This window comes from Mesoplodon bidens (genome assembly GCF_964165515.1).
Source record: "Mesoplodon bidens genome assembly, chromosome: X".
Taxonomy (NCBI): domain Eukaryota; kingdom Metazoa; phylum Chordata; class Mammalia; order Artiodactyla; family Ziphiidae; genus Mesoplodon; species Mesoplodon bidens.
Genome location: NC_138163.1, coordinates 141,284,027 through 141,294,581, shown reverse-complemented (window position 1 = coordinate 141,294,581; position 10,555 = coordinate 141,284,027). Strand labels below are relative to the sequence as shown.

Sequence of the window (10,555 nt, the reverse complement as noted above, 5' to 3'; positions counted from 1 at the left end):
TTTTAGTTTAGTTTAGTTTTTCACAATTTATGGGATTTCTTTGTATCCCAATTTAAGCAATCCAACTGTAATCCAAGTATTTTAAGACAAAGGGTAAAGATATTCCCTGCCTTGATATTTGATGAAATTGTGAATTATTGATCATTTTTAAGGTGTAGTAATTTTTAAATATGAAATTTCACTTTCAGAGATACTCAAATATTTATTGGTCATTTTTAGGGTGTAATAGTTTTTAAATACGAAATTTCACTTTCAGAGACAGTTACTCAAATATTTGCAGATGAAGTTTTATGATGTCTGGGATTTGTTTGTAAATAATCCAGGGTGAGATGAGGAATAGATGAAACAAGACTGGCTGAGTTTACAAGCGTGTACTATTCTTTTTTACCTTTGAAGAAAAGAACCTCCTATTTTAAATGAAACATTGAAAAACAGATTATATGGAGCACTCACAGGGGTGACGGAAGGAATTTGCTGAGTGGAGTTTGGCTCAGTGATGCCTTGACACATCCTAGCGAATGTAGGGCCATTAAGAAGTGGTTCGTGAAGCCCATTGCTCATGGTGGGCTGAACAGAATGGTGACAACCTTCCCACGTCTGGGCCACTCCCCTCCCCGTGAACTCCAGCACAGAAGCAACCTCAGAAGACATTTCCCAGCTTCCCTTGCAGCTGAAGGAGGGGACCTGAATCCTGGGGTCTGTGACCAGATGCATATGTTCCCAGGCTTCTCATGGGGGGCTCGAGACACAGCTGGTAGTCAGTCTCTCCAGAGGCAGAGATGGGACAACAAGGCTGAGTTCCCGGGGCTGTGGTGCCCAGAGAAATATCCTCACAGGCCAATTTTGGAGTTTGGTTTGGGGGCATTTTCTTGGCTGCAGGGTCCCAAGGCTGGTTCTCCAGCTGAAGTCATTTTCTGATCGTGCATAACCAACTAGTGCAAATTTAGCATCTTAAATCAACACACATTTGTTATCTCATGGTTTCTGTTGGGCCAGGAGTCCAAGCCTGGCTTAGCTGGGTTCCTGCTTCAGAGTCTGAGCAGGCAGCCATCCTGGGATAAGCTGGGCTGTATTCTCATCAGATGCTCAGCTGGGGTCAGGTCCACTTCTTGTGGAGTTTGAGGCTGTTGGTGGAATTCATCTCCCAGCAGCTGCATGCAGGGCTGATGCTTCAGTATCTTGCTGGAAGCAGCTCTCAGGTCACTGATCCTTCTGTATCATGTGAGTTCCTCTATCTTGGTCATTTACCTCATGGCAGCTTGGTTTGCCAAAGCCAGTGACTAGAGGAAAGAGAGAGAGAGAGAGAGAGAGAGAGAGAGAATGAGAATAGAGCTTTTCTTGCTAAGAAAGCTACATCGTGTGTAATCATGGCAGGGACATCCCCTCCTTTTTGCCATATTCTCTGGGTTAGAAGCACATCTCAGATCCCACCCACACCCAAGGCAAGGGGATTATACAAGATTACAAACATATAAACATTTCATATCTGGGCACCCACCGGCTCTTTTAGCAATTCTGCAAATATCCAAATTCCTTTTTTTTTTTTTTTGCAACATCATTCAGAAGTCTATTCTTTTGCTTGCACCTAAAAAACTTAATAGAGGACAGATAAACAGTGCAGCAGAATGACTCAAAACGACACTTGTGTCCCTTAATTATTTCTGCCTCTGACTGTCCTGTGTCTCTCAACCCTCCCTCACACACGCACAAAAAAACGATGAAGTGAAGAAAGGCAGGTGAGTGCAGAGAGGATATCGTTAAGAGCATGGGCTCATCATTGTTTTACGGGAAAGACTGTCAGCACGGGTGTGATCTTTGCATGCGTTTCCAGGGGCTGCCATAACAAATTACCTCAAACTAGGTGTCTGACAAACAACAGGAATTTATTTGCTCATAGTTCAGGAGACCAGAAATCTGGAATCAACAGGTCAGTGAGGCTGATTCCTTCTGGAGGTTCTGGGGGGAGAATCTGTTCCACGCTGCAGCCTCCACTTCATTCATGTGGCCTCAGAGGCCACCTGTGTCTTCAAATAGGTCTTCTTGGACCACCTCCTGCCAATCATCCTCCATCCTCATCACCCTCTCTATCCATCACCCTCTGTATTTGTCAGCGTTCTCCAGAGAGACAGAAAAAATAGGATATGTGGACGTATGTATAAGAGAAGATTTATTATACAAATTAGTGGTGGTCCCGTGGTAAAGAATTCGCCTTCCAATGCAGGGAATGCAGGTTCTATCCCTGGTTGAGGAACTAAGATCCCACAGGCCACAGGGCAACTAAGCCCGTGCACCACAACTACTGAGCTCGAGCACCTCAACTAGAGAGCCCGCATGCTGCAAACTACAGAGCCCACACGCTCTGGAACCCGTGCACCACAACTGCAGAGCCCATGCGCTTTGGAGCCCACATGCCACAACTAGAGAAGAGAAAACCCACATGTCACAACTAGAGAGAAGTCCACGTGCCCCAATGAAGAGCCTTTGCATCACAAAGAAAGATCCCACATGCCTCAATGAAGATCTCACGTGCCACAACTAAGACCCGAAGGAGGTAAATAAATAATAAATAAATAAATAAATAAATAAATAAATAAAATCATTTAAAAAAAAAAGAAAGATATTGGCTCATGGTTATGGAGGTTGAGAAGTCCCATGGTCTGCTGTCTGCAAGCTGGACACCCAGGAGAGCTGGTGGTGGTGTCAGTCCAAGTCCAAAGGCCTGAGAACACTGAGAAGATGGATGTCTTTGCTTAAGCAGAGCGGGAGCAAATTCCTCCTTCCACCATCTTGTTTCTCCATTCTAGCACTCAGTGGGTTGGATGAGTCCCGTCTACATGGGGTTTGACCTCATTCTTTTGGTTTCCAGCTTTCTGGAAGAGTCTTAGCCAACAACTTTATAGTCCTGACATGGCCTCAGATGTAAAACTAAAGCCACATGGACTTGCTTGCTGGCATCTGTTTTTTGTGTGTACCACCAAAAATGAAGTATTTCTTCCCCATGATCATTTCCAGTCAGTGGCATTTAAACAGGAAAAAATTACGATTTTGACTGTGAAATATTTCCTGTGACTTTTGGCTATACTAGTGTTCTACTTGTGCTTTTTTTTTTTTCTTTTCCTTGATACACTCTCTTTACATTAGGAAGCACCAATATTTCAGATATAATTAAAGACTATTTCAAACACTCCTATATACATTTTTTTAGTCTCAATTTTCTAACATCAGCTCAATGACAGATAGATGAGGGAAAAAAATGATTCCTACCAATGAGAAATGCTGACAATAAGAAATAGAGTTCTAGGGGGCAGATAGCTGTGTAGGTGGGGGCTTGGAGGAGGGAAATGCTTGTGGGCTTGGCCCTGGTGACTGCCAAAGGCCAACGGGTCAGGTGCTGCCCAGGCTTGAAGATTAAAGCCTTAAGCTTGAAAGGGCACTAGAGCTCATCTGATTCAGGGTAGCGGACTGGCTGAATATACACCAGATTGCAAATTTGTCAGTTTTGGCTGACTACCCAAGAATAATTTAAACATCAGGAGAAAGTCTGGTGAACATGATTCGGTGTGGCCAGGTGCTAATATCATTCATCCATCCATCCCTCCATCCATCTGACCTTCCTTCCCTCCATCCTCCCACCCTTCCATCCATCTGCTCACCGATCGATCCATCCATCCACCTACTCCCCACTCACTCATCCATCCATCCACCTACTACCCACTCATCCACCCATCCATCCATCCATCCATCCTTCCACCTTTCCATCCATCCACCTGTTACCCACTCACCCATCCATCCATCCATCCACCTACTCCCCACTCATCCATCCATCCATCCATCCACCTACTCCCCACTCATCCATCCATCCATCCATCCATCCTTCCATCCATCCACCTGTTACCCACTCACACATCCATCCATCCATCCATCCATCCATCCATCCATCCATCTATCCTTCCCTCCTTGCTGTCTCCCTTTCTTCCTGCCATCCATTTTGTGTACGTGTGAGACTTCAGTTGACCGTCCCATATCCTTTAGCCCTTCTTCCACAGTATGGAGCGTTGATTTTATTGCGGGGGGTGATGTAGTGGACATTGCTGATGCTCCCCAAGCCTGGACACCTGACTGCCAACAGCTATGAGTGTTGGCTATTAACTGCGCCTTCTTCACAGAACGGTCCTGGCCTGAAGACGAGACACCTTACCCTACAGGTTATGCCCATATACTCCCTTCCTAGGGTTGAAGGCAGTGCCTGGCCAACGACTGATGACTGCGGTGCACAGAAGCCCCTCTGGCCTCTAGGAGATACATTCCGTGCCCCAGAGTGCCCAGCAGGGTCAGGGTAAGCCTCAGCCCCAGCTGACACTACCTCCTTGCTCAGCTCTTGCCCCTTTCCTGGCCAGCCTCCCTAACTTTCTCCTCCCAGGAGCTCTCTCTCCATAACCCATTGGCACAAGAATGCCCATCTCAGGTTCTGCTTCTGGGAATGCAACTTGAGCCTCTTCTTTCTCATCGGCAGTACTTGATATTTTCTGCCAACTCCAGGAGGGCACTCTGCTCATATATTTTCTGGACTTCAGGCTTCCCATGGTCCATCTGTCTGTTCTCACTGCATCCACGTCCAGGGGTGAGAGGGGAGGTCAGACTCCATCCTATTAAATTACCATCATATTTCCAGGACCTCCTTCCTGAACTAGGTCACACTATAGGGCATTCTCCAAATTTCCACTCTTACAATGTTAAAACACATTTACCTCCTATTCAAAAATAATACAGTGCAGAAAATTTAGAAAACACAGACACCAAAACATCCCTTATAATATAAGAACTAATCCGTACTAAAGGTTTAGTGTGTATCCTGCTATTTACTTTCACTTTATTTATAGAGACTTTCTATAGAACATGCATTGGCTTAGGCTGTGCCTTTAAGATCTACGAGTATTTGCAAATCATTAAACATTCTTCTACGATGCTTTCAAATGGCTGCCGAGTTTCCCAGTACACACTGATCTCCTGTAGTGCCTATAGTTGTTTTTTGTTGTGTTTGTTTTTACTATTTTGCTGTTGTAAAGAATATTCTTGATGGATGGAGGTTGTTATGGACTGAATGTGTGTGTGTGTTCCCGAAAATTCATATGTAGAAGCCCTGATTCCCGAGGTGATGGTGTTAGGAGGAGGGGCTTTTAGGAGGTGATTACGGTTAGATGAGGTCATGAGGATGGGGTCCCTGTGATGGGATTAGTGTCCTTATAAGAAGAGGAAGAGATACCAGAGCTGTCTCTCCATGATGTGAGGACACAGCAAGAAGGTGGCATCTGTAAGCCAGGAAGAGAGCTTTGCCAGGAACTAATATGCCCATGCCGTGATCTCAGACTCCCAGCCTCCAGGACTGTGAGAAATAAATGTCTGTTGTTTAAGCCGTGTGTGAGCGTGTGTTTTAGAGGAAATATATACATAAGCATGAATATCTGGCTTGGAGAGCAGGTTATGAATGGACCAAAGTCAGATGAATTAACAGTTAAAAACTGAAGAGATAGACGAGGTCCCAGCTTAAGACGGGGAGTCACCAAGGGTAACACTGAAACACAGAATTGCCCTTTGCACCCATCAAAAATGGTCCAACCTTGGTCACGTCCTGTGGTTCAACCAGTATAATGCACGTGTACCTGAAGCAGGTTTGTTTGCCTGACACCAAGCAAGCCAAACGCTGTGATGCTGAGGTTTGCAGCTGAGAGAAAGGGTGTATTCATGAGGCAGCCAGGTGAGAAGACAGGAGAAGAAATCTCACATTGGCCTCCCTGAAGGTGAAGGGCTTAGGGTATTTATGGGGCAAAGCTGAGGTGTGGGGAGTGTGTGGAAAGGTGACTGAAGGTAAGAAAAAAATGTGGTGATCACATTGGTCAGAATGGCCATCATTAAAAAGTCTACAAATAATAAATGCTGGAGAGGGTGTGGAGAAGAGGGAACCCTCCTACACTGTTGGTGGGAATGTAAATTGATACAGCCACTGTGGAGAACAGGACGGAGGTTCCTTAAAAAACTAAAAATAGAATTACCATATGATCCAGCAATCCCACTACTGGGTGTATATCCAGATAAAACTCTAATTCCAAAAGATACATGCACCCCAATGTTCATAGCAGCACTATTTACAATAGCCAAGACATGGAAGCAACCTAAATGTCCATCAACAGATGGATGGATAAAGAAGATGTGATACATATATACAATGGAATATTACTCAGCCATGAAAAAGAATGAAATAACGCCATTTACAGCAACACAGATGGACCTAGAGATTAACATACCAAATGAAGTAAGTCAGAGAAAGACACGTACCATATGAGGTCACTTATATGTGGAATCTAAAATTTTGTGTTCTAAAACACAAAAGAACTTAGCTACAAAACAGAAACAGACTCACAGATATAGAGAACAGACTTGTAGTTGCCAATGGGGTGGGGAGTGGGGGAGGGAAGCATTGGGAGTTTGGGGTTAGCAGATGCAAACTAGTAGGTACAGGATGGATAAACAGGGTCCTACTGTAGAGCACAGGGAACTGTATTCACTGTCCTATGATAAACCATAATGGAAAAGAATATTAAAAAAAGAATGTGTGTGTGTATGTGTGTGTGTGTGTGTGTGTGTGTGTGTGTGTATAACTAAGTCACTTTGCTGTTCAGCAGAGACTGGCACAACACTGTAAATCAACTATACTTCAATAAAAAAATTTTTTAAAAAAAGAAAGAAGTGAGTTGACCGTCACTCTGCGAAGGTGCAACTAAGGTCCAGGCTTTTTCATGGGACCATTGTTCAGAAAATGTTGGCATTAACTTGTTCTGGGGGTTGAGTTTTTGGCCCTGAGATGTGAAAATGTCATCAAGTGGACTCTCATAAATGCCCAGTTTGAGGGTCTGTAGTCTTGACCAGTCTTACCCGGCTTGAGCTCAAACTGAACACAGCTGAACCCAAGTTCCTGAAAAATAACTCAGGCAAACATCTTACTGTTTAGGCACTCTGATGCTTGGGGAGCATGTGAGGCTTTTTGTTTTCTGGGGGGTTTTTTGGTAGCAACAATTAAAGTGATCAGTGAAGGCAGGCTCCAAGTTCATTATGTATTAAGCACGTTACAGTTTAATGCATCTAACTGATGACTCCCCTGGGTTCCCCACTCGGAGCAAGAGTCCTGTTCCCAAATGCATTCCATCCAGCTCCCAGCCCAGCTTATGGACTTCACATGGGTTCTATGGTGTTTAGATGCAAGTGAGGAAGCTTTTTCAAGTAATTTAATTTTCATTCTGGAAGTTAGAGCTTTTTGAAGCCAAAGCATCTGCATGATGTTATGGAAATTTTTATTTTGAACTAAGGAAGGCAGCACTTAAAAAAAAAAGAGAAGTAGCCAAAAGTCATCTTGATAAATTACAGAAGTCTTCAGAATGCCTCTCTGTAGGGACATAAATATAAAACCTCCAGCCCTGGCATTCAGAGAGCAATGGTGCCTAAAGTTATGGCTGATGATGGGGACTCAGCCCCTCGGTGACCAAATGCACACAGCCTCCAGAAGCTTCTAAAAAGAGAAAAGTGTCAGCCGTGGTACAGCTCAATTGTCAGAGGTTGGAGATTTGCCAGGTAGGACCTTTCTTTTGAAGGTAATTGGGGTGAACTGAAAAGTTCCCAGGGAAGGGTCTTTGGAATTTGACCTTGGCAGGAAGCACATGGTTTCTTTTATCTATGCTTCATTCAGAGGCTGACTTACCTCAAGGTGCCAAAATGGCTGCAGCAGCTCCAGCATCCCCTTCCTCCCTCAGAAGTGCCCTGGACGTCCTCTTGTTTACAGCTGACCAGGGTCCATATATCCTCTATTTGCCCCAAGACTGTGGTCTGGGAAAGGGAAGTGGTAATTGGCAGAGTCAAGGCTGAAAAGCGAGGGGTAGAAAAAATATATAGAGAAATTTGCATGGAGGTATGGGGCTCTCTGGCTGAGTGGTCAACCAGGTTAGCTACAAGAAGGGACACTTCAAAGACAGGGTTTTTGGTTTTTGTTTTCCCCCCGAAAATGATTACATTACCTTCCTGCCTGTAGACTACAATCATGTGTTGGGGTTTCAGTTGGCCGAGAAAAAGAACCACCTTCTCCCTGGGTCCAGGTGTGTTTGTTCAGACTGCTGGCCGTGTAAGATAAGTAGTCTGGGGGCCCTGGGGTGTGGGTCCAGGCACCTCTGGCCAGATGTGTGTCTGACCCAGGGGGTACACGTGTCCGTTGTGTATGGCGGCGGAAGGACAGGTGTCAGGAGGGCAGGGAGGAGGGGCCCTGAGTCATCCCGGGAGCCGGAGGGGTGTGATGGGTAGGACCTGGCCCTGGATGAGTAGGGTCGGGAGGGTAGAATCCCGGAATGTGACTCAGGGCTATTTCTGAGTCTGACACCTTCGTTCCAGTGTCCTGAAGGAACACGGATAGAATTTTAAGCTAATATCTTAATTTAAAAAATATTGTAAGCCCGGGACAGGGAAGGGCACCCACATTGCAGCTGTGGCTTGTGACTGTCGCCGGAGATGCCCCTCCCCCCCCCAACCTGGGCGCCAGCTGCCTCGGATGGGGGAGGGGAGACCTGTCCCACCCCTCCCCAGGAGGCTCCTGCAAAGGAGGTCCATGGTCAGGCTGGGAAGTAAGGGCGGCCCTGCGCCCCCAAACCCCTACCCGTGCTCTGCGCTCTGCTACTCCAGACTGGACTTTGGGGACCGCGGGCTGTTGCACCCGAGGCAGGGCGTCCACTCTTAGCAAACCCCGGAGGGGGGGCTTCACTCCGTTGTCTAGAGAGGCCGCCCGGGGGGCCCCCCGTTAAAGAGGGCTGGGAGGGTGGAGACGCGGCCCTACACTTTGGGAGCAGGAGGGACTGGCCTCGCCCCGCCTCCCGCGCGCGTGGCCTGCCCCTGCGGCTCCCCGGGGGCCCGGGGGTGGGGCGGCCGCCAGCGGGGAGGGCTGAGGCCGGGGCGGGGCGACCGCTGCACCCTGACCCGGCCCCGCCCCGGGGGTGTCCCTCCCGCCGCCGCCGTCCGCGCGCCACTCCCCGGACAGACCCTTTGCGTCGTGGGGCGCACCATGGCGCGCCGGGCGGCCCTCGCGCTGCTGCTGCTCGGCCTGCTTGGCACCCAGGTGCCCACCCGGGGTGAGTGAGCGGCGGCCGGTGGGGCTCACGGGGGCGCGGGCCTGGCTTGGGGACCAGCGTCGGGGCCCCAGGGAAGGGCCGCGGGAGGGGGTCGAACCTTGGGGGACGGACGCTCCGTATGGGGTGGACATACTTCGGGGGACATCGTGCGTAGGACACAAAGTTTGGGGGGCGTACTGGGGGACCATGCACCTCGGGGGCGCGCTGTGCGGGGCTTACACACTTTGCGGGACGCATGGCGAGGGACGTATTTTGGGGGGCGCACTGTGTGTGGGGGGCCGTGGAAGGGGACGCGCCGGGGACCCCCGAGCCCTCCTTCCCGCCTAGAGGGACCCGCTGTGCCAACGGGTGGCCAACGCCCCAAGCAGGCGGCCTTACCCCTTCCTCCTCGCTTTCTTCCCGGGCGCCTTTGGACTCACTCCGCAGGCGAATGTCAGCGTTTGTTTTCACATTCACAGACTCTTAAAAGTTGGGAGGCCCCTGGGTGGGGCAGTGGCCCCCGAGTCCCCCCTCCCCCCCTCCCCCCGGGGTTCCCTTCAGTTCCCGGGCGCGGGTGTGCGCCCCTGCGGCCGCCCCGCGCCCCGGCCAGAGCGCTGGCAGGGCCCGGGGACCGCGTCTTTGTTCAGGCGCTCGGTGGCCGCCTCCGGGCGCCACGCCCTGCGGCCCGTGACTAAATCTGGACTCGGCCGGGGACCCTGAAACCCGGGAAAGGGGGAGGAAGGCAGGAAAAACTCGGAGCTCTAGAAACGCCCAGCCGCTCTTGGGGTGTCCGGGCCGCGGGGACTTCTGGCGAGCGCGCGGTCGGGTACAGAACGCCGCCGCCAAGGGACACGTGTTCTCAGCCGATCGTCCGTGTGTCCGAGTAGATAATTCGGAAAACCGCACCCAAAAAAGTGTCAGGAGGACAGGACTCCCGGGACGCCCACACTCCCCAGCCAATCTGGCCCGTTTCTCGTTCTTGCCTGCGTTTTCCTGTCTTTATCCTTTTAAAATGGAAGTTGAGATCCTGTTTTCCTGTCTCTCTCTCTCTCTCTCTCTTCTTTTAAAAGGAAAGTGGGGATCCTGCTGGGTGTGGCATACAAAACAGGTTTCTCCGACTAACGGTTGTTTTGTGTCCTTTATGTGGTTATTTTTAAGTGGACAGCCACTAGGGCAGTGTCTTTCAGGAGTGGTCTGATCGGTGGAGGACACATTTCAGGAACCAGACACAGGACAGAGAAGGCCCGGTGTTTACCTGGAAATTTCCAGCTCAGCGCTAGAGGCTGAAGGTTGAGCCCTGGTCCCCCGCCTGATTTTTATTTTAGGGAGGATTTGCTAATCGATGTCTGCATTTTTTAAAATGTGTGCCATGTATTCTAGAAGTTGTGTGTTCGTTGCAGGCTTTAGAAAAAAAT

The 10,555-nt window shown here is 48.9% G+C and overlaps 1 protein-coding gene and 1 long non-coding RNA gene across 3 annotated transcripts in view; one reads left to right on the top strand and one right to left on the bottom strand.

Moving 5' to 3' along the window:
- Positions 1 to 226: 226 nt before the first annotated feature.
- On the bottom strand, positions 227 to 8,785 carry LOC308608726. 2 transcript variants are annotated; one of them, XR_014014222.1, is made up of 3 exons: positions 8,693 to 8,785; positions 7,751 to 7,910; positions 227 to 1,280 (listed from the first exon to the last, which is right to left on the bottom strand). It is a non-coding gene; the product is annotated as an uncharacterized lncRNA (long non-coding RNA). The 2 variants fall into 2 exon arrangements; XR_014014223.1 differs by having other exon boundaries at positions 7,751 to 7,875.
- Positions 8,786 to 9,069: 284 nt separating this feature from the next.
- LOC308608665 (CD99 antigen-like) overlaps positions 9,070 to 10,555 on the top strand; it is a 28,143-nt gene continuing 26,657 nt past the window's right edge. The window contains exon 1 of the mRNA XM_081221961.1: positions 9,070 to 9,161. Coding sequence (XP_081078087.1) covers positions 9,095 to 9,161 — 67 coding nt within the window. The 5' untranslated portion in view covers positions 9,070 to 9,094. The remainder of the gene's footprint in view (positions 9,162 to 10,555) is intronic.